The sequence below is a fragment of the Diaphorina citri genome, unplaced genomic scaffold (assembly GCF_000475195.1).
Source record: "Diaphorina citri unplaced genomic scaffold, Diaci psyllid genome assembly version 1.1 scaffold2673, whole genome shotgun sequence".
Taxonomy (NCBI): Eukaryota; Metazoa; Arthropoda; class Insecta; order Hemiptera; family Psyllidae; genus Diaphorina; species Diaphorina citri.
In genome coordinates, this window is record NW_007380090.1 from 7072 (window position 1) to 30859 (window position 23788).

Here is a 23788-nt window from a genome sequence, read left to right on the forward strand (position 1 = left end):
ACTAAAGTGTACGGGGCTAAAGGGGTCTTGATGTAGGTGATCTTCTTTCATAGACAATTTTTACTTAGTTGAGGGCATTCTTCTTTTGTGATCTTTGACAGAGACATCAAGCAACAAAGTAACACTACCCAAAATTGTAAGAGGCATCTTTTTATCAGCAGAATAATTTGTTTTCTTTCAGATTTGTTTTGTTCAAACGGCACTATGAAAAGTACATGGACATTTCTAGGAAATACGAGGAAGCCCGGAACCTTGCCTACTATTTGGAAGAGAAATATCATGAAATTAAGGTAAGACCTTTTTTCTTATACCAATTGACATGACCTCTTGCCCACTACGTGGGATAGAAATTACCTCACATTACTTACTCATCACGAAATTATTTTACTTACCTAAGTAGACAGTAGACCTAAACAATAATAATAATAGGAGGAGAAATATCATGAAATTAAGGTAAGACCTTTTTTCTTATACCAATTAACATGACCTCCTGCCCACTACGTAGAATAGAAATTACCTCTCATTACTTACTCATCACGAAATTATTTTACTTACCTAAGTAGACAGTAGACTTAAACCTAAACAATAATAGGACCTCAGTTGAACCATCTGTACCTCTTATATTTTTTTTTGTTCCGTACCTACAAACCTACATAGGTACCTCTACCTACCCAAGTACCTACTTTTTTTTCTCAAAGAAAGATTGGTAGAATAGGTTGCCCCTTTACTTAGGCATCTTTTTGCTACATCCATTGTTAAAATTTTTGGTTATACTCTTGTTTCCCCTCACATTTCCTTTGTTTCCACTGTTTTCCTTTGAAAGGTTGCAAATCTGGAATGTTCTCACGGTTCACTGTCGAATACTATAATGTGTTCCACGAGTGCCAGTTCTCTTCATGTTACGAAAGAATTACCATTGCATTTTTTTAATGCACATTTTCTCTCTCATTGTACGAATACCTACCGACGTTTTTATTGTACATTAAAAACAAAATCGATCCTTTCGTGATGGAACTACAATGTTACGGCTCAGGCTTGACGGAGTGTATTCAGCATTACGTAAATGCTGCTATGCACTAGATTCCCAGTCACTCCTTGTATGCTACAGAACAGCTATACTCAAACTTATTGATAAAGTGGTGCTATAGTATGTCCACCACTCACGCTCGGACCGACCGATAGCCCTATAGGTCTCTCAGACTATCGGAACGTTTGTGGTGGAAAAATCTTGAGACCTAGGTCTTAGCGTAAACTACCAAATGCCGCACAGAAAAGCTTAGCGGGCCACACTGTGAAAAGCTTATCGGGCCGCACTGAAAAGCTTAGCGGGGTCGCACTAAAAAGCTTAGTGGGGCCGTAGGTTGAGTAAGGGTATTTTACATAATGACTTTATTATACATACCTACTTAAATACATAATAATGTTATTTATTTTATACAGGGTGGTCCGGAAGTGATCTCTCAACGAGTCTCAACCGTACATAAACCTATACAACATATCAACAAACATAATCATAGTTATGTAAACTTTATAACCACTGCAACATTGAAGATATTCCTCCTCTTTTCGATTTCGGGACGATAAGACCTCCTCTGGTTCCCTCTCTCAAATCAGACCTATTAAAAACCGGATCGTGCCGGAAAGGTATGGGACACCCTGTATATTTATTGTTTAGAATAACAATCAGTTTTCTTATAGGTTTCTCAAAACACAAGTACCAAAGTTGAGAGTATTTCCTGTGTTTGTTTCTAACAGTGTTGCTTTTGTTTCCATTTCATACTTCGTGATGTATTGTTTGGTTTTGTTTGTATAAGCGGTAGGTAATGGAAGTCGTTCATGTGACATCATATAATCATCATGGGCGATATGTGATTATTAAGCCACAGGTTTGGGTGAACTTTTATTGCACAATGACCTGTTTCTTTATTTCCATCCACCGGTATACACAAGTAATCCTGGTGCAATTATCTTTATTTATTTATTTTAATTACTTTCTAACTCAAAGTTAAGGCCCTAAAAGACTGCTTACATAGATCAGTGTAGAATTGCAGATTTTTATTAAAGGGGTTGATGCCCGCAAGCAGCTCAAAATAATAAGCTCTTTTTTTTACTAAACTTGTCCTAATAGAATACTATACGAACTACAAAGCATATCTATAGTAGAGAAAAGTATTGTTTTAGATCCGATTTTCACATTTTTTTTTTTTTTACTTTTTCAGTAAAAAAACCTCAGTATAGAATGTCAGTATTGGATTCGGTTCTGGTCTGATTCAAATTTGAACATATGACACTCAACCCAAGGTTGTTCACCATAGCATTGGTAGATATTGGAATGATTAATACTATTATTTAGAATTAGTTATGAAAATTCTCATGGATATTGACACCCAAGCTACGATAGAGAAGAAAGCCGTTCCGAGAACGAACATTATCTGTTGAGAGTAAGGTTTGCCCCGGGTGGAAATCGAACCCATGATCATGCACTTACAAGGCAGACGCGACGCCCTCCAGGCGAACTAAACAAGTTTTTACTCTTCTAGTCTACATAATAAGACAGACGGGTACGTACATAATCTTTCGCTTTCAAGTCAAATTTCCGCCGAAAAAGTGTCTGAGAGGTGTGTAAGGTTGGGTGTGTCTCTAGCTGTATGTATAGGAGAGTATCGTGATTTCGCATCCTATGTGTGTGATAGTAATGTGACGAGTAATGTAAGATACGGTCACGGTTCAATTTGCTTCAACACCAAGGCAGGTATACGTTCTATTGTGTTTGTAAGGTTGGGTGTGTCTCTAGCTGTATGTATAGGAGAGTATCGTGATTTCGCATCCTACTTATGTGTGTGATACCTAGTAATGTGACGAGTAATGTAAGATACGGTCACGGTTCAATTTGCTTCAACACCAAGGCAGGTATACGTTCTATTGTGTTACATGTGCGTAAGGTTGGGTGTGTCTCTAGCTGTATGTATAGGAGAGTATCGTGATTTCGCATCCTATATGTGTGATAGTAATGTGACGAGTAATGTAAGATACGGTCACGGTTCAATTTGCTTCAACACCAAGGCAGGTATACGTTCTATTGTGTTACATGTGTAGTAGGTAGTGTTCCATACTGTGGTACTATACCTTAGAGTTGGGCTTCATACACTAGGACGGACTAGGAGGTACCTACCTATACTTCAATACAGGATGGGTTTTCTTTACCTCGTATAGTATCAATAGCCCCCTCCTAGGAGCCCGTTCCCACTTGTGAGTTTCATCACATTTTTTTCCCCCGAATGTCCTGTAGGCAATGTAACTTAAATGAGTGTTCCGACTACACACAACACGATTTTTCCCCCTTTTTTTCGAACGACAAGAATGGCTCTAAGTAAGCCGGTAAGTAGATGCCCTTCGCACTCAACCTTTGCCATTTCTTCAGCAATGGAAATTTCGGGCTGGTATCCTCCCTCTTTTAATGTCCCCCAGCCACACAATCCTGTTTACTTTACCACCCTGTAAATCAAATAAATACGGGTGATATTTTTGCACACCCTGTAAGACTATCAAATAAATACGGGTGATATTTTTGCCATGTACCAGGTGTACTGATCAGGCGGTACCTACGATCTAGGTAAGTAGAATGAAACAGAATACTAGGATCGCATTGCTCTGGGTTCCCCTATTCCCACAGATATTGAATTTCTCTCACAATGAAAGAACGGGGTGTTTCAATTATTCTCAAAATCTCTACTCAACCTGTTCCATACTCCAAATCAAGCCGCAAAATTCGCAAAAACGGACTTGTTAGTCCACTTGAATTCTAATTTAATAAAAAATATGATTAGGATGATATTATCATTAAGTATCGCCTCAACTCAACACTTAATTGTATAATTGTAAGTTAGAATAAAATTTTATGCCTCAGCTGGGATTGAACCCGCACCTCCCCATTCACCAGACAAGCATTTTGACCTCTAGATAGGCCACTTTTATGTATCTATCTCTGTCTTCTTCCATAAGCAAAAGCTGTCTCTTTTCGATTAAAATCTTGCACTTAAAACGATTTGTAGGTAAGGATTTCTTATAAGAGGTTTGATAGAGGGAACTGTAACTGCTAAGGTCTTATCGTCCCGAAATCGAAGAGAGGGAAGACTGATTAAGCTATGTCCACACTTGGGATTGAACCCACGCCCTCCGGTTTACCAGTGCGTCTTGACCACTAACCCCGAAGGCAGGGTAAATAAGATGAGGTGTATTTTCCTTTACGGAAACTTTCGGGAACGGAACCGATTTCGATGGCGTGCCATCTTGGACTTGCTATGGTTTAGTACAGAATAGAATGGAATATACCTTGCGACCACTAACCCCCAAGGCAGGGTAAATAAGATGAGGTGTATTTTCCTTTCCAGAAACTTTCGGGAACGGAACCGATTTCGATGGCGTGCCATCTTGGACTTGCTATGGTTTAGTACAGAATAGAATGGAATATACCTTGCCAGGATGAGACTGAAAGGTCCCTTTACTAACGCAGTCTAAACAAGGTCTTATGCAGGTAGGTATATTGTTTCTCGTGCCATTAGTTAAGGTGAAATTTACCCCGGACGGGAATCAAACCCACGACCTAGAGCTTACAAGGCAAACGCGCTATCCTCCAAGGCGATACTGTAGTAAAATTGAAAATTAAGTTGGACATTGGATTCTTCTCTCTGCTTTTAAAGACCAAGTACAAGTCCTCACGATGGTTGATTGCGGTTCAGGACGAGCCAGCCAATTTAACATGGCTAGAGCTAGAGACCATCACCCCGGTGTATAGATTTCCCGAAAGGAAAATTCGCCTATGGTTCTTTATCATGCCACAACGACATGTACCGGTCATTGCTTAGGTATTCATCAAGTTGTGACATGCCTTCGCATGACAAAAAGAAATAAACTCTATCCACACAACACTTGCGTGAGTCAGGTACTCAGAGCCCGTTCACACTTGTCGTGAATTATCCGATTTTTTGTCGGATGACCTAGTGGCAATGCAATTTAAATGAGGAGTAATTAGCACGACACGACTTTCTTCCAATCGGAGTGATCAGACACAAAATGTACAGCCTAGTTAGCTTTGAGGGTAGTGTGTCTACCTTGTACTCGTAAGTACTACGTTACGGGTTCGATACTCTCTTGGGGCGGATTTTATCGAATACCTCTGTGGCGACTGTCTGGCTAGGGGACGTTAAACAGAGAGAAGACTAGCGTCTGGCTGTGGGACTATAAACAGGGAGGAGAACAGCTAACCCTAACCAGCCTAGCAAGCTGGCAGTTCCTCAAAGAAAGAACGGGAGCAACATCTCGATTTTCTAAGAATTCTAAGATCAAGTGTACGTTTAGTAGATATTATTCTTAATATGAATTCTAAAGGTGTGTCCAAACCGGCCATCGATCGACGCGGCGACGAGGTGAATCTATATAGTCGAGGCAGTGTGGACGGTTCAGTCACTTCAGTCACATTACAAGCATTTATGCTTAACAGGAATAAATTAATACTGATGGATTCTGACGTGACTTTGTGAAGATTCATCTTGAAGAGAACACCAGTAACTTAAAATACTCTTCACAGTATTACAAGCATTTATGCTTAACAGGAATAAATTAATACTGATGGATTCTGACGTGACTTGTGACTTTGTGAAGATTCATCTTGAAGAGAACACCAGTAACTTAAAATACTCTTCACAGTTGGAGAATAAGTTACTGGTGTTCTTCTTTTCACGAATAAATTCCTTTTTTATTTAAAAGTACCTAGAGGTACTTATTTAGCCACTTAGCCAGTCTCTAACGTCACTAACCTATACAAATACCTGCCAAAGTAAAGCACTTCTACATATTATGTACTATATACTAGGTAGGTATAGTCCTATAGGTTCTAGCTGTAGCATAAGTTAGAACGGTAGTCTGCATGGTTCCTGTGTTATTTATCGTTGCTTCCTGAATCCTGCATAGTCCAACCTGCCTATTAGATACACGTAGACGATTTCGCGCTTCCTGTCACCTGCCAAACCGGAGGTACTCTTCAGCAGGCCCGGGGACAGGACTGTCCTGTTGTCTTTTCTCTCCGAAATATAACATAGAACCTTGTTTATCCTGAACGAGACTGAAAAGTCCCTTTATTCCAGCAGCCTAAACAAGGTCTTGTGTATTGTATGGGTTTAATCAGTTTAATAACATGACATAATACAAAAACATATATTTACAGCAGAAGACCTTGCTTAATTATAGAAAACAGTCACAAACTATTTTAGATATAGTCCTTTTTTAAATAGATTGGATAGGGAGCTGTAACTGCTAAGGTCTTATTGTCCTGAAAGCGAAGAAGAATGAATAAAGGCAGGCAACTAATGCCCACCACTTACTTTCAGAACGTCTGACAGATCTGGGTCTGTTCCGTCAGTCGGTCTGAGCAATTCAAATCCCGAAGTGTGAACAAGATGCTGTAAATAAGTCTCAAATTCACTTCGGTCTCAAATTCACTTCGGTGTTTTTTCTTTTTATTTACTCAGTATTCACTAGTTATCTAAGTGTTTACAGCCCTGTTTTCTCAACACCTATTTTCTACAGTTATGCATAATATTGCATCTTGTCTTCCTCAATTGTATGCAAATCATGAAGAATGGCAACTGGTATGTTCTGTAGAGCAGCCTTACTCAACCTACGGCCCCACTAAGCTTTTTAGTGCGACCCCGCTAAGCTTTTCAGTGCGGCCCGATAAGCTTGGATTAAATTTTGTTGAATCGAGGTACATAAACTGTAGGAATGAAATACCTACTGCCCCGAATCGGAAGCCTGCATAGTGCATAGGTACCTATGAAGATAAATTTTAGTGTTCATGGAATTTGTTCAATTCTTGGATATGCACACACTCGTGTTTTGTGTTCCTCTGGTGTTTTCCCCCATGCTCCAGAATTCACATCAATCTTCCCCGAAATAACTTCGAACCAGGGGCGATATTACAGCCAGACCCTGCAGCGCAAAAAAGCGACCTGCGTTACTCCGTGCCCCGACTAAACAGATTCGTTCTCGGAATGGCTGGCTTTCTCTTATCCTGGCCGTTCAATTCTTGGATATGCACACACTCATGTGTTTTGTGTTCCTCTGGTGTTTTCCCCCATGCTCCAGAATCCACATCAATCTTCCCCGAAATAACTTCGAACCAGGGGCGATATTACAGCCAGACTCTGCAGCGCAAAAAAGCGACCTGCGTTACTCCGTGCCCCGACTAAACAGATTCGTTCTCGGAATGGCTGGCTTTCTCTTATCCTGGCCTCCCTCTCTGGATTTCGGAACGATAAGACCTCCACTGTAACGGATCACTCTTATTTTTCTTCTCCGCCTTTTGCCGTGTTCAGAAGGGCTGATTGCTATTGGGGTAACATTTGGTTTTCGATTTCGGAACGATAAGACCTCCACCTCCACTGTAACGGATCACTCTTATTTTTCTTCTCCGCCTTTTGCCGTGTTCAGAAGGGCTGATTGCTATTGGGGTAACATTTGGTTTTGGCTACATAAATATTACGAGTAGATGCCTTTCGCACCCAACCATGTTCTTTAGCAACACGCCATGTTACGGACCCATCTATCAAACATAAAAAAAGTAAAAAACTCAGTGGTTCTAGAGCCGCTGAAACCCGACCCTGGACGCTCCGAGATAGATGCTTCTCTGGAAACGCTACGAATGCACATGTGTTACATTTATCTCCCCAAGCCCCTTGTTTCTCCTAGCAAGGGTCAATTACCGAGAGAGGACGGAAGTTGTGCGATAAGAAACTCCCAGCTCGGCTCTCTCTCAAAGTCTCAGTCGAGAACAGGGATCAGGGAGTGCTCGCTATATTTTCGGAGCACATCGCGCGATATTAGGGGAATATACATTTTCGGAGGCTCTAAACTGTACGATTTCGGAGTACCTACACCGAGTTATTAGGGTAACAAACATTTTCGGAGATTCAAAATCGCGGTATTAACACAATTTCGGAGTTCCTACTATAAGATCGGAAGAGCGTCGTGTAGGGGTTTCGTAGAGGGAACTGTAACTGCCGAGGTATTATCGTCCCAAAAGCGAACAGAAAAGGAAGACAGGATAGGAGAAAACCAGCCGTTCCGAGAACGAACCCTCCCTATTAAAGTAAAATTCACCCCGGACGGGAATCAAACCCAGGACCTAGAGCTTACAAGGCAAACGCGCTATCCTCCAAGGCGATACTGTAGTAAAATTGAAAATTAAGTTGGACATTGGATTTAATTCAAATGACAGCAAATATGTCAGCTGGTGACTAAGCATGGAAAAACTTGAGAACCCCATCTGATCTAGAACATAAATAACTATTTTAGAGAGTGTTAGGTGTGCCACTCAATGACTGATGGTACAGAGGAAACCAATCATGTCCTGTCATTCTGAAAACAAGAAAATGCCTTGACATTGACAATGAAACAAGTTCGGGTGTTAAAGGGTACCTACCAGAGATAAATATATCAATTTATCAATGCAATTCTCAAGAAATCTAATTCTGTAAGTGATGAAGAGAAGGAAACAGTGAAGGCTATTGTATTGGAAGAGTTTAAAGATGAGCTAGTCAGTATTTTGATTGAACAGATCATGTCACCTTTGTGTCCCAAGGTAAAGGTACAAAAAATTTCAAGCTGTTCAAAAATCACAAGGGGTTTACTAAGACTTATGAGCCATTCTGTGGTTCCCTAGCTACTTACTATTTGAAAAATAAAGTTTGGAATTTTGTAGCTAAGCTGATAAGTATAGACAGGTTTTTCATGAATCAAAAACATTTGACAAACCTAAGTTTATAAGTGTGGCTACTCACCTGTAGAAATCATTCTCAGATACAATATCCCTGATGCTATCCTCCGGATCAATCCTGTCATAAATACTGAACCGTTGGCTTGTCCTACGGGATGGGGGAGCATCACTTCCAAAGTCCCCGGTAATTTTCAGAACAGACTTGATTTCATGACATATTTTTTTTTGTTCCCAAGGGTGGTATCACACTAGCTAGGCTTACAATTCGAAGATCGCGGGTTAAACTTTTTCGTTTATAGTGTGTCCAGATCAATGTGACAGCAAAAAAATAGGCATTGTTGCCAAACATATCACATGTGCAATGGTAGAGAATCTTTAAAAGGGGGAAGGTATATTGCACAGTGCTTCCTCCGACAGTGAAACAAAGCCAGGTAAGGCGATATCCACCTTACCTGTTCTGGAATCCAACATGAACAGATCATGTCACCTGACAGTCCTTTGTGTCCCAAGGTAAAAGTACAAAAAATTTCAAGCTGTTCAAAAATCACAAGGGGTTTGCTAAGACTTATAAGCCATTCTGTGGTTCCCTAGCTACTTACACTATTTGAAAAATAAAGTTTGGAATTTTGTAGCTAAGTTGTTAAGTATAGATAGGTCTTTCATGAATCAAAAACATTTGACAAACCTCCTAGCTACTTTACTATTTGAAAAATAAAGTTTGGAATTTTGTAGCTAAGTTGTTAAGTATAGATAGGTCTTTCATGAATCAAAAACATTTGACAAACCTAAGTAAGTAAAATAATTTTGTGGCTACTCACCTGTAGAAATCATTCTCGGATACAATATCCCTGATGCTATCCTCCGGATCAATCCTGTCGTAAATACTAAACCGTTCTAGCTACTCAAGTACTATTTGAAAAATAAAGTTTGGAATTTTTTAACTAAGTTGATAAGTACCTATAGATAGGACTTTCATGAATCAAAAACAATTGACAAACCTAAGTGTGGCTACTCACCTGTAGAAATCATTCTCGGATACAATATCCCTGATGCTATCCTCCGGATCAATCCTGTCGTAAATACTGAACCGTTGGCTTGTCCTACGGGATGGGGGAGCATCACTTCCAAAGTCCCCGGTAATTTTCAGAACAGACTTGATTTCATCCGGGGATTTCACGTTAGCTTCACTGTCACTATAATATGATGGCAAGATATTGGAGGATAGAGAGGACATGGGTTTCATGATGTCTTCCTCATATACCACACATGCCTCCTTCTGAATCTCCATTGTGGCATCACTGATCCCATGCTTCATTTCTGGTTCGGATATCGGGGCTGACTGTAAAACCAAATCATCACTCTTACTGTGTTTCAAGTCACCTAGATTGACCTGTGGCGGTGACTTGTCGTCCAGAGAATACCTGGGGATAACCGAGGATCGGCAGATGTCCAGAAATCCACGAAACTTCTCATTGGACCCTGGGGATGTTTGGATCAATAAATCTGTCATACTCATGATGCTTGTATACAATACAACTGAATAAGATTAATAGGTATTAGGTAGCTCTCTTACGAAATGCTCACATTGATTAACACTAAAATCCACTTAACATTATTTATTAAAAACACTATTTTAATTTTACTAATTGCTATAACAGAACTTTTCTATTGCTAGTTTACCCTCATTAAAATGTTCCCTAGCTCATTAAGTCCCTAACTACTTCCTAATAAGACCAAAGTTTCAACTGCTCACATTGATTAACACTAAAATCCACTTAACATTATTTATTAAAAACACTATTTTAATTTTACTAAGCTCACATTGATTAACACTAAAATCCACTTAACATTATTTATTAAAAACACTATTTTAATTTTACTAATTGCTATAACTTTTCTATTGCTAGTTTACCCTCATTAAAATGTTCCCTAGCTCATTAAGTCCCTAACTACTTCCTAATAAGACCAAAGTTTCAACGAGGCACAAGCAAACACTTTTTAAACTAATAAATAGGTATTAATATAATCCATAAATTTATTTGAGAGTAGAAAATTAATTGCTTTTTTTATAAATTAAGAAAAACTATCGACTGTCAAACGAGAAAAAAATACAACACCCAAACCGTTGGGAACAAAAATCAAAACTGGCGAAAAAAAAAATTAGTGTTGGGAATAATCGATTATGATAATCGATTAATCGATTATTATTGATAATCGTAATCGTAATCGATTATAAAAAATAATAAAAAAATACCACATCCAACCCGTTGGGAACAAAAATCAAAACTGGCGAAAAAAAAAATGTTAAAATGTTTATTGTTTACTTCCAGAAGTGTTCCAGAGAGGAGAGGGGAGAGTGAGCAGTTCCAAGGTTTGCCGTTAGATCGCAGAAGCTATTTGACTTGAGAGTTTTAGGCCGAGTACACACGATTTCCTTGATCTGCGCATAACGTACCTACCTTTTCTATACCTACGTTATGATCTATGTTTCAATTATTTTCAAAATCTCAACTCAAGCTGTTCCGTACTCCAAATCAAGCCGCAAAAACGGACTTGCTAGTCCACTTGAATTCTAATTAATTAATATCTAATATTAGGATGATATTACCAATAAGTACCGCCTCAACACTTAATTTATTGTAAGTTAGAATAAAATTTCGTGCCTCAGCTGGGATTGAACCCGCACCTCCCCATTCACCAGACAAGCATTTTGACCTCTAGATAGGCCACTTTTATGTAGGTATCTATAAAAAATAAAAAATGTTTATTGTTTACTTCCAGAAGTGGTCGAGAGAGGAGAGGGGAGAGTGAGCAGTTCCAAGGTTTGCCGTTAGATCGCAGGAGCTATTTGACTTGAGAGTTTTAGGCCGAGTACACACGATTTCCTTGATCTGTGTTTCAATTAATCTCAACTCAACCTGTTCCTGTTCCGTACTCCAAATCAAGCCGCAAAAACGGACTTGCTAGTCCACTTGAATTCTAATTAATTAATAATATATTAGGATGATATTACCAATAAGTACCGCCTCAACACTTAATTGTAAGTTAGAATAAAATTTCATGCCTCAGCTGGGATTGAACCCGCACCTCCCCATTCACCAGACAAGCATTTTGACCTCTAGATAAAGTTTAAACTTAAAACAGAATAAGTATAACAAGTTTGGTCTTTTTTCGACTAGGTTCGGGACGGGCGCTAGGACCCGCCCGGGGACGATTTTATCCTGAAGAGATAATGTTCGTTCTCGGAACGGACGGAACGATTGGCTTTTTCCTATCCTGTCTTGCTTCTCTCTTCGATTTCAGTACAATAAGACCCTAGCAGTTACCGTTCCCTATATCAAACCTCTTGAAAAAAATCTCTTGTTTTCATTGCAGTGTCATCAGCATGTGATCCCGCTCATGTAAGACCAGGTTGTCGAATTCAGGACAACCAATGTATCTGTGGCAAAGGTTGCTATCCTGAGTACAAGTTCATCACGCAAGAAGAATGCATGACAGCTTTGAAAGGTGAGCCTTTACATTCCTACCCTATCTAATACCTGCAGGCTTTACATACCTGCAGGCTTGGAAAGGACGAGGGATCGAATCCCAAATGAGTCATATTTTAACCTTATGTACGGGTTTCGTGAAACAAGTTTTACTAGTAAGTATGCATCTATGCCTTAATCTTACCTGTCGGTTTCGTGAAACTCAAGTTTCAAACCAAACTAGCCTGAGGGACATGTACGGTACTGTGAGTGAAATAAGTGCCATAATGATAGCGAGTTTTTGTAATCAAAATCAGCGTCCCGTTAACTGAACTCTTAACGTTATTTGACGAAAATTCGTTTCTGCGCATGTGCACATACGTGTTTTGGTCAACTTGCGTCTTACGTAAGTTAGCAGTGCGAAAGCTCTCTATACTCTCTAATCTTCTTCTTTGCCTTTTACCGTGTTCAGACGGGGTTGGCGTTTTTCGTTAGCCTCTCGATCAGCCCTAGGGTGATTGCTTTGGCTTGACATTTGGTTTTGGCTGCATTTCATGAGTGGATGCCCTTCGCATTCAACCTTTGCTCTCTCCCTCTCTGTGCTCTGCAACTGCAACCCATAATAAAAAAATTAATAGCGCTAGGCCCCGCCAAGTCAAGAAAGTTTGATAGCGCTATTACTACTATGTACTATGGCCGATTCCTAATAATCTCTAATAATGAATTCCAGGAAAGAGACAGAACGCGTGTGATACGAACCCATGTTATCATGGGGGACGCTGTACTCAGACGTTCCAAGACCGGACGGTAGAACAGTACATTAAATACATTTTAACTTTTTTCCTTTGAATTCCAGGAAAGAGACAGAACGCGTGTGATACGAACCCATGTTATCATGGGGGACGCTGTACTCAGACGTTCCAAGACCGGACGGGATACAAGTGTAGGTGTTCCGGTACCGGATACTACGGAAAAAAGTGCCAGTAAAAAGGAAAGAAAGAAAGAAAGATGGACACTACCCATGTCAAAATAGCCAGCCTAGTTAGCTTGGTTTGTTTGTTTGGTTGGTAGCGCGTCTGCCTTGTAAGCTCTGGGTCACGGGTTCGATTCCCGCCCGGAATTTTATCCTGAACGGATAAAGTTCGTTCTCCGAACGGCTGACTTTTCCCCATAATGTCTTTCTTTTCTCTTCGCGTTCATGACGATAAGACCTTAGCAGTTACAGTTCCCTCTATCAAACCTCTTTAAAAAAGTTCCTCACAAAGAAACTGCATTTATCGTCCCGAAATCGAAGAGAGAAGGAGAACAAGATAGGAGATAGTCGCCCGCCTACGCTTCAAAAGTACAAAAGACCAAAGGTCCTAACCCTTTACACCCAAATTAGGATCCTGTTGAGGGAAAAAGGGCTTATGGCCATATGATTCGTAGCTTCGTATAAGCCCTTTTTTTTCTCCAAGTACCTATATTTAACTTAATTTATGGGAAACATAACAATTTAATTTAGGTAGTGGGTTAGTAGCCCATCCCAATTTAATAGATAGGTATCTAGGTACCTGACTAGTGGTCCATAACTGAGGCATATATAATTAACAAAGTCAACTGTGAAGGTCCAGGTAGAATGGATCCGGTTCTACCTACAGTCACACAAATCTAACACACTCACATTCAATCACAGGCACACTCACACACAATCACAGGCACCCTCACATTCAATCACAGGCACACTCACATTCAATCACAGGCACACTCACATTCAATCACAGGCACACTCACATTCAATCACAGGCACACTCACACATTGAAAAAAAAGCGTAAACTAGATAATATTTTCTGGCCATTTCGGGCGAAATATTGATATAGCGTCGGAATTGTTTCCTGGAAAATTCAACAGCCTCCAGCCAACCATTCCAGATTCGTGGAATAGCCTCCAGTGTGGAGCATTTCCACAAAACACTTCACAGTCCGTTTTATCAGACAAGCCAATTAGACCAGTGCAGTAGCGCTGACTTAGGTTTAAGGTTGGTATGGCGTCGGAATTGTTTCCTGGAAAATTCAACAGCCTCCAGCCAACCATTCCAGATTCGTGGAATAGCCTCCAGTGGAGCATTTCCACAAAACACTTCACAGTCCGTTTTATCAGACAAGCCAATTAGACCAGTGCAGTAGCGCTGACTTAGGTTTAAGGTTAGCTTTCAAAGACCTTTACGAATCTGCAGAAAATAACCGGTTCACACTGTACGAATAGAAACGTTCCAAAGGCGCCTTCTGATTAGTTCAAAGATGTTTGTACTTATGGGGTTCAGTTTGAGTTAAAACACACTATAGTAAGTACTACGAGCGGGATAGAGGTTTAATCACTTTCACAGACCTCAAAAGGCTACTTATTACAAGTAGGTACTAGTAACTTTACTAAAGGAACAAAGGGGATCGGCATCGGGTTAGGTCGAAGGATAACGAAATGATAACCGTTTAAATAAAGGTCAACACACGCTTGCTATACAAATAAAGGTCTAGACTCTAGAAAGTATATACCGTGATGTAATACGGGTTTACAGTTTAATACTCAGCTTAAGTTAAACTGTTTTCTGATCAGCTAAATTTTAATCCAAAGTTTAAAATCAACCCAACATCATCAGATAAGTTAATCCTAGCCCAGGTTATAGCCAACCCCGATGAATCCAAAGGTCTATTAAATATGTACCGTGCAATACGGATTTACAGTTTAAACTCAGCTTAAGTTAAACTGTTTTCTGATGAGCTAAATTTTAATCCAAAGTTTAAAATCAACCCAACATCATCAGATAAGTTAATCCTAGCCCAGGTTATAGCCAACCCCGATGAATCACTGAAGCTAAGCAACCTTGCGCATGGTTAGTTTCCGGAAAAGTCAACAGCAATCGCCTGCTGATAGCTTGTCCCGGTCTCACTCGCAGAGAGGACAGGATAGGAGAAAGCCAGCCGTTCCGAGAACGGCTATCTTTTTAGGATAAAGTTCGCCCCGTGGGGAACTGAACTCGCGTTCGAAGAGAGGACAGGATAGAAGAAAGCCAGCCGTTCCGAGAACGGCTATCTTTTTAGGATAAAGTTCGCCCCGTGGGGAACTGAACTCGCGAACTAGCGCTTGCAAGGCTCGAAGAGAGGACAGGATAGGAGAAAGCCCGAGAACGGCTATCTTTTTAGGATAAAGTTCGCCCCGTGGGGAACTGAACTCGCGAACTAGCGCTTGCAAGGCAGGAAGGAGCGCTACCCTAAAAGCTAAAATAGGCTGGCCTACCGAGTGGCATAGCTACTAGAGCTAGTGATGAGTTGATATTTGATAAGAATTTCTCTCTAGGAATGGAGTGATGGAAGTTTTGAATGTTTTGGTGATAAGGGACGCTCGTTATCTGCCCATTCACAAAATTTCAAGAAAAAAGAAAAAACTGTGATAACAGACATTACAATGAAAGGGATTTTTACATAGGCGGTTCTTGCCTAAATTTTTGGGGGGGCTTGATTTTGAAGGTACACTTTCAAAATTTTGATTTAGCTTTACGTAAAAAAATCTGGTGTGAACATCACACGACTTTCCTTATCCTATTGAATGATGCTTATTTGAGTATTATTTTACCCTGACTTTTACCATATATCTAACCGTTTAGTCGGTATAGCTGAAAACCGCCAAAAAACGGTCGAAATCCGTCCAAAAGCGGAACAAATAGCGCCCACCGCAGCACCTATCTCAACTAAACGTTTTGTGTTGCATCCTTGTCACATTTGTGAACTACATACCAAATTTCAAGTCGCTAGCTCTTACCGTTCTCGAGATATTTTGTAATTACACCACAGCTAGTGATGAGTTGATATTTGATAAGAATTTCTCACCAGGAATGGAGTGATGGAAGTTTTGAATGTTTTGGTGATAAGGGACGCTCGTTATCTGCTCGTTCACAAAATTTCAAGAAAAAAGAAAAAACTGTGATAACAGACATTACAATGAAAGGGATTTTTAATCTTTATCAACTCTAAGAAGCGATGAGAATGCTGTACAACGGGCGGAGTAGAGGGACTTTTCACTGATAGTGAATGATGGTGATGTAGAGGAGACGAGAAAAATGCTTTTGTTTTTCGTCCCATCAGATTGGAAAAGCAATAAAAAATAAATTAATAATAAAAAGATGTAGTTGAAACAGAATAAGTAGGTATACCAAGTTTGGTCTTTTTTCGACCAGGTGACGGGCGCTAGGTCGCGGGAACACGATTTTGGAGTGGGAGTACCTACACCGAGCTAGGTATTAGGGTAATATTTTTGGAGCTTCTAAATCGCGATATTAGGGCACTATATAAAATTTCGGAGTACGCCGTAGTATTAGGGCACTAAACGCTGGCACATTTAAACTTCACATTCGGGGAGAAATAAATTCGTGAAAATCATTTATCAACTTTTTCATCGGACCAAATAATCACCGAACATTCCCCCTCCCCTGTTTCGAGAATTCCTGCTCTGTATTGGATACTTCGGCAACTTTTTCGGTGCCTATCTGCCTTTGAGTGATATTTGGCAAATTTAATAAACTTCAGATTCGGGGAGAAATAAATTCGTGAAAATCATTTTATCAACTTTTTCATCGGACCAAATAATCACCGAAGATTCCCCCTCCCCTGTTTCGAGAATTCCTGCTCTGTATTGGATACATCGGAAACTTTTTCGGTGCCTATCTGCCTTTGAGTGATATTTCTCACTTCGTGCTTTATTGAATCGGATCACGCCCTTATCCCGGCAACGGAAATGCACCTAGTTCCGGCCTACGTCACTTGTGTACTGTGTACACTCGTGTTGATCGTTCAAAGTAAGTACCTACTCTCTATATTGGATACTTCGGCAACTTTTTCGGTGCCTATCTGCCTTTGAGTGATATTTCTCACTTCGTGCTTTATTGAATTGGATCACGCCCTTCACATCCCGGCAGCGGAAATGCACCTAGTTCCGGCCTACGTCACTTGTGTACTGTGTACACTTGTGTTGATCGTTCAAAGTAAGTACCTACTGGATTATTTACTTCAATTCTTCCTTTAAGGAGAAGCTAGCCATTTTGTTTTATACAAACGAGAATCGTAATGGTTTAGAACTCTAGCCTTCAATTGAAAAAAAAAGCGTAAACTAGATAATATTTTCTGGCCATTTCGGGCGAAATATTGATATAGCGTCGGAATTGTTTCCTGGAAAATTCAACAGCCTCCAGCCAACCATTCCAGATTCGTGGAATAGCCTCCAGTGTGGAGCATTTCCACAAAACACTTCACAGTCCGTTTTATCAGACAAGCCAATTAGACCAGTGCAGTAGCGCTGACTTAGGTTTAAGGTTAGCTTTCAAAGACCTTTACGAATCAATCTGCTTAAAAGCACCGGTTCACACTGTACGAATAGAAACGTCCCAAAGGCGCCTTCTGATTAGTTTAAAGATGTTTGTACTTATGGGGTTCAGTTTGAGTTAAAACACACTATAGTAAGTACCTACTACGAGCGGGATAGAGGTTTAATCACTCTCACAGACCTCAAAAGGCTACTTAGTACAAGTAGGTACTAGTAACTTTACTAAAGGAACAAAGGGGATCGGCATCGGGTTAGGTCGAAGGATAACGAAATGATAACCGTTTAACATTAGTTCAAAGATGTTTGTACTTATGGGGTTCAGTTTGAGTTAAAACACACACTATAGTAAGTACTACGAGCGGGACAGAGGTTTAATCACTCTCACAGACCTCAAAAGGCTACTTATTACAAGTACTAGTAACTTTACTAAAGGAACAAAGGGGATCGGCATCGGGTTAGGTCGAAGGATAACGAAATGATAACCGTTTAAATAAAGGTCAACACACGCTTGCTATACAAATAAAGGTCTAGAAAGTATATACCGTGCGTAATACGGGTTTACAGTTTAATACTCAGCTTAAAAGTTAAACTGTTTTCTGATCAACTAAATTTTAATCCAAAGTTTAAAATCAACCCAACTTCATCAGATAAGTTAATCCTAGCCCAGGTTATAGCCAGCAGTGAAAGTATGTTGAAAGGACCAATCCCCGTTGGATCACTGAAGCTAAGCAACCTTGCGCATGGTTAGTTTCCGGAAAAGCCAACAGCATCAATCGCCTGCTGATAGCTTGTCCCGGTCTCACTCGAAGAGAGGACAGGATAGGAGAAAGCCAGCCGTTCCGAGAACGGCTATCTTTTTAGGATAAAGTTCGCCCCGTGGGGAACTGAACTCGCGAACTAGCGCTTGCAAGGCAGGAAGGAGCGCTACCCTAAAAGCTAAAATAGGCTGGCCTTCCGAGTGGCATAGCTACTACAGCTAGTGATGAGTTGATATTTGATAAGAATTTCTCTCTAGGAATGGAGTGATGGAAGTTTTGAATGTTTTGGTGATAAGGGACGCTCGTTATCTGCCCATTCACAAAATTTCAAGAAAAAAGAAAAAACTGTGATAACAGACATTACAATGAAAAGGATATTTATCAACAACTCCTAGAAGCGATGAGAATTAAAATGGGCGGGGTAAAGGGACTTTTCACTACAGGAAACGAGAAAAAATGCTCTTGTCTCTCGTATCATCAGATTGGAAAAGCTATTTGAAAAAGTAAAAAAAGGTTAAAAGTTAATAATAATAATAATAGTGCTTATTTATACTGCTCGCATAGAACTGAACAGTCCCTTTACTCCAGCAGTAAGCTACTACTATTATTGTGGTCAAATTCTCACATTATATTGAGGATAAATTTCCATACCTCGGCTGGGATTGAACCCCCGCCCTCCTGTCCAGAAGCGATGAGAATGCTGTAGAACGGGCGGAGTAGAGGGACTTAAGGACTTTTCACTGATAGTGAATGATGGTGATGTAGAGGAAACGAGAAAAATGCTTTTGTTTTTCGTCCCATCAGATTGAAAAAGCAATTAAAAATAAATTAATAATGAAAAGATGAAGTTGAAACAGAATAAGTAGGTACCTATACCAAGTTTGGTCTTTTTTCGACTAGGTTCGGGACGGGCGCTAGGTCGCGGGTTCGATTTTATCTTGAAGGGATATATCCCCAGAACAGCTACTGGCGAAAAAAAATGTTTATTGTTTACTTCTAGAAGTGAGAAGTGGTCGAGAGAGGAGAGTGAGCAGTTCCAAAGTTTGCCGTTAGATCGCAGGAGCTGTTTGACTTGATAGTTTTAGGCCGAGTACACACGATTTCCTTGATCTGCGCATAACGTACCTTTTCTATACGTTATGATCTATATTTCAATTATTTTCAAAATCTCAACTCAACCTGTTCCGTACTCCAAATCAAGCCGCAAAAATGGACTTGCTAGTCCACTTGAATTCTAACTATTATTAATAATATATTAGGATGATATTACCAATAAGTACCGCCTCAACACTTACCAATTGTAAGTTAGAATAAAATTTCATGCCTCAGCTGGGATTGAACCCGCACCTCCCCATTCACCAGACAAGCATTTTGACCTCTAGATAGGCCACTTTTATGTAGGTATCTATCTCTGTCTTCTTCCATAAGCAAATAAAGCTGTCTCTTTTCGATTAAAATCTTGCACTTAAAACGATGTAGGTAAGGATTTCAAAGAGGTTTGTTTGAGGGAACTGTAACTGCTAGGGTCTTATCGTCCCGAAATCGAAGAGAGGGAAGACAGGATAGGAGAAAGCCAGCCGTTCCGAGAACGAACATTATTCGTTCAGGATGAGAAGCAAAAGCTGTCTCTTTTCGATTAAAATCTTGCACTTAAAACGATATGTAGGTAAGGATTTCTTATAAGAGGTTTGATAGAGGGAACTGTAACTGCTAAGGTCTTATCGTCCCGAAATCGAAGAGAGGGAAGACAGGATAGGAGAAAGCCAGCCGTTCCGAGAACGAACATTATTCGTTCAGGATGAGAAAAGCTGTCTCTTTTCGATTAAAATCTTCCACTTAAAACGATGTAGGTAAAAGGATTTCTTAAAAGAGGTTTGTTTGAGGGAACTGTAACTGCTAAGGTCTTATCGTCCCGAAATCGAAGAGAGGGAGGACAGGATAGGAGAAAGCCAGCCGTTCCGAGAACGAACATTATTCGTTCAGGATGAAATCCGCCAAGCGCGGGAATCGAACCCGCGGTTAATACTAAAAGGTACGCGCTTCCAACCAAGCTAACTAGTCTGGCAAAGAGATAAACTGTAGGAATGAAATACCTACTGCCCCGAATCGGAAGCCTGCATACCTATGAAGATAAATTTTAGTGTTCATGGAATTTCTTGGATATGCACACACTCATGTGTTTTGTGTTCCTCTGGTGTTTTCCCCCCATGCTCCAGAATCCACATCAATCTTCCCCGAAATAACTTCGAACCAGGGGCGATATTACGGCCAGACCCTGCAGCGCAAAAAAGCGACCTGCGTTACTCCGTGCCCCGACTAAACAGATTCGTTCTCGGAATGGCTGGGTTTCTCTTATCCTAGCCTCCCTCTCTTTTGGATTTCGGAACGATAAGACCTCCACTGTTATGTAACGGATCACTCTTATTTTTCTTCTCCGCCTTTTCCCGTGTTCAGAAGGGCTGATTGCTATTGTGGTAACATTTGGTTTTGAAATATTACGAGTAGATGCCTTTCGCTCCCAACCATGTTCTTTAGCAACACGCCATGTTACGGACCCATCTATCAAACCAAAAAAAAATAAAAATAAAATAAAATAAAAATATAATTAAAAAAACTCAGAATGCTTGGTTGTTGGGCATTTTTGTTATCTTTCCAAAATTTATACCTAGTTTGATAATATTGGGCAAATATCTTTAACACCTTAAGGTTATTATTTTCATTAGATTTGGAGCTCAATCGTGCTTTTTTAGGGGACCCACAGGGCCATAAGTCCTACAATTGGCAGTCACGTGAGCGCGTAGTATGGCCAGAACCTCGGTGACAAAACTATGCACAAACCCACTCAGTCCTCCACTCTGAAACACACGGTGCAGACGAATTGAAAATACAATTACAATGAGTCTTACAGGAAGAGCGTAAGTGCCAGTTCGGTAAGTAAAAAATAAAGTCTTACTTCAGGGCAAGTCCTTTAAACAGACGTTTTTCGCCTCGGTAAAAATTCGAACCCAGGACTTTCTAAGATGGTATCTATTCACTGACATTTATCTAACGAAAATGAAATCCGTGCAAAGAAGGAAAAGCGACTTCTTTTGATTAGACCTCGAAAAACAGCTATGCTTGGTTGTTGGTCATTTTTGTTATCTTTCCAAAATTTATACCTTGTTTGATATTATTGGGCGAATATGTTTAACACCTTAAGGTTATTATTTTCATTAGATTTGGAGCTCAATCGTGCTTTTTTAGGGGACCCACAGGGCCGCATTTTTGTTATCTTTCCAAAATTTATACCTAGTTTGATAATATTGGGCGAATATGTTTAACACCTTAAGGTTATTATTTTCATTAGATTTGGAGCTCAATCGTGCTTTTTTAGGGGACCCACAGGGCCATAAGTCCTACAATTCACTGAACGGTTTATTTAATTGTTTGCCTTTGTTTCAGCGTGTCCTACAACCTACGAGAGCTTGTCGAACTTCCCCTATGAATGCATCATTATCTAACAGTCCTCATCCCTTTGACTGGCGCTTGAAACGTTACTGATATCACTTCCGTTTTACGTGGCAATGGCACTATCAACAGCGATGGAAATTGTTAATGAATCATCTACAGCAGCAAAAACGTTTTGTACATAAAAAGAAACATTAACATCAGCCAAAATGACTTGTACATAGAAATGAAATGCATGACAGCAGAAGAATCTCCAACTAACAAATATGCAATGGCAATGGCACTATCAACAGCGATGGAAATTGTTAATGAATCATCTACAGCAGCAAAAACGTTTTGTACATAAAAAGAAACATTAACATCAGCCAAAATGACTTGTACATAGAAATGAAATGCATGACAGCAGAAGAATCTCCAACTAACAAATATGCAGTCGAACAAGGTCATGAAATATGCAGCCCAAGAAGATTATGAAATATGAAGCCTAACAAGGTCATGGAATATGCAGACCAAGAAGATTATGAAATATGAAGCCTAACAAGGTCATGAAATATGCAGCCTTACGAAGTCATGAAAATATGCAGCTCAACAAGGTCATGAAATTATGGAGCATACAAGTTCTTGGAAATATGTATTCATGGCCTTGTATGAAATTGTGACGCTAGGGTTACAAAATGGAAATCCGGGCCAAGGCCCGGAAATAAAAAGGCGATTTAAACTAGCATAACTGACAATGTAACTTATCTTTTTTTATTATTTCCAAATATCCAAATAGTGGAGGTAGGTCTCCAAAGGTAAGTATCCAAATATATGTAAGTATCCAAAAAAAATATAATATGCCAGTCGGCTCCAAAATGACCTTTTGAGAAAAATCGAAATAATTTAATAATTAATTAATTAAAATAGAAATAATATCAAATCACAGGGCCTTGCTCTTTTACCTTTCCAAAAACCATTAAACTTCGCTCCCAAATTACCTCTCGCTCTTAGCTCCACCTAACCTACCTCTTCTCGTCCTATTCCATACTCACTTCACACTCTCACGCTCTCTTTCACTCGAACTCACTCAAAATATGAGAAAACCAGATGGGGTAGGAAAATTAAAAGCGGTTTATTTCATTGTTTGCCTTTGTTTCAGCGTGTCCTACAACTTATGAGAGCTTGTCGAACTTCCCGTATGAATGCATCATTATCTAACAGTCCTCATCCCTATGACTGGCGCTTGAAACGTTACTCATATCACTTCCGTTTGACATGGCAATGGCACTATCAACAGCGATGGAAATTGTTAATGAATCATCTACAGCAGCAAAAACGTTTTGTACATAAAAAGAAAAAGAAACATTAACATCAGCCAAAATGACTTGTACATAGAAATGAAATGCATGACAGCAGAAGAATCTCCAACTAACAAATATGCAGTCGAACAAAGTCATGAAATATGCAGCCTAACAAGGTCATGGAATATGCAGACCAAGAAGATTATGAAATATGAAGCCTAACAAGCTCATGAAATATGCAGCCTTACAATGTCATGAAAATATGCAGCTCAACAGGGTCATGAAAATATGGAGCACACAAGTTCTTGGAAATATGTATTCATGGCCTTGTATGAAATATACAGCCTATTAAATATGCATAACCCATAACTATGGTCTGCTACGATAGTTTAAGACTTTTAAGTTTTACCCCGACGTTTTTGGTATTCAATTTGTAGATATGTATGTTATGGGATACCTTTTTTTTTTCAACCGCCGTTTTTATTTCGTAGTAATGAAACAACTGCTGCGTTAGACTCGTGTGGTCTGTGACCAGTCATGAAAATATGCAGCTCAACAAGGTCATGAAAATATGGAGCATACAAGTTCTTGGAAATATGTATTCATGGCCTTGTATGAAATATACAGCCTATAAAATATGCATAACTATATGGTCTGCTACGATAGTTTTAAGACTTTTAAGTTTCACCCCGACGTTTTTGGTTTTGGTA

The 23788-nt window shown here is 39.8% G+C and overlaps 2 protein-coding genes and 1 long non-coding RNA gene across 3 annotated transcripts; 2 read left to right on the forward strand and 1 right to left on the reverse strand.

The window, feature by feature from the left end:
* Positions 1–8450: 8450 nt before the first annotated feature.
* On the reverse strand, positions 8451–10513 carry LOC113471605. Its single transcript, XM_026830879.1, has 2 exons — positions 9933–10513; positions 8451–8980 (listed from the first exon to the last, which is right to left on the reverse strand). Exons 1-2 carry the CDS (start codon positions 10287–10289, stop codon positions 8834–8836), a joined length of 504 nt encoding a protein of 167 aa, XP_026686680.1. The 5' UTR covers positions 10290–10513; the 3' UTR covers positions 8451–8833.
* Positions 10514–12136: 1623 nt separating this feature from the next.
* On the forward strand, positions 12137–22056 carry LOC103519336 (delta-like protein B). Its single transcript, XM_026830880.1, has 3 exons — positions 12137–12280; positions 13097–13224; positions 21788–22056. The coding sequence occupies exons 1-3, from the start codon at positions 12265–12267 to the stop codon at positions 21833–21835; spliced, it is 192 nt and encodes a 63-aa protein (XP_026686681.1). The 5' UTR covers positions 12137–12264; the 3' UTR covers positions 21836–22056.
* Positions 22057–22075: 19 nt separating this feature from the next.
* LOC113471606 lies at positions 22076–23555 on the forward strand. The gene is made up of 2 exons (XR_003394239.1): positions 22076–22290; positions 23255–23555. It is a non-coding gene; the product is annotated as an uncharacterized LOC113471606 (long non-coding RNA).
* Positions 23556–23788: the final 233 nt, after the last annotated feature.

Excerpts from the sequence above, each read along its gene's own strand:
- LOC113471605 (XM_026830879.1), bottom strand. The coding sequence starts at position 10,289 with ATGAGTATGACAGATTTATTGATCCAAACATCCCCAGGGTCCAATGAG. Across the intron at positions 8,981-9,932 it reads ACGTGAAATCCCCGGATGAA|ATCAAGTCTGTTCTGAAAAT; the intron begins ATCAAGTCTGTT and ends ATATGTCATGAA.
- LOC103519336 (XM_026830880.1), top strand. Across the intron at positions 13,225-21,787 it reads ACTACGGAAAAAAGTGCCAG|TTCAGCGTGTCCTACAACCT; the intron begins TAAAAAGGAAAG and ends GTTTGCCTTTGT.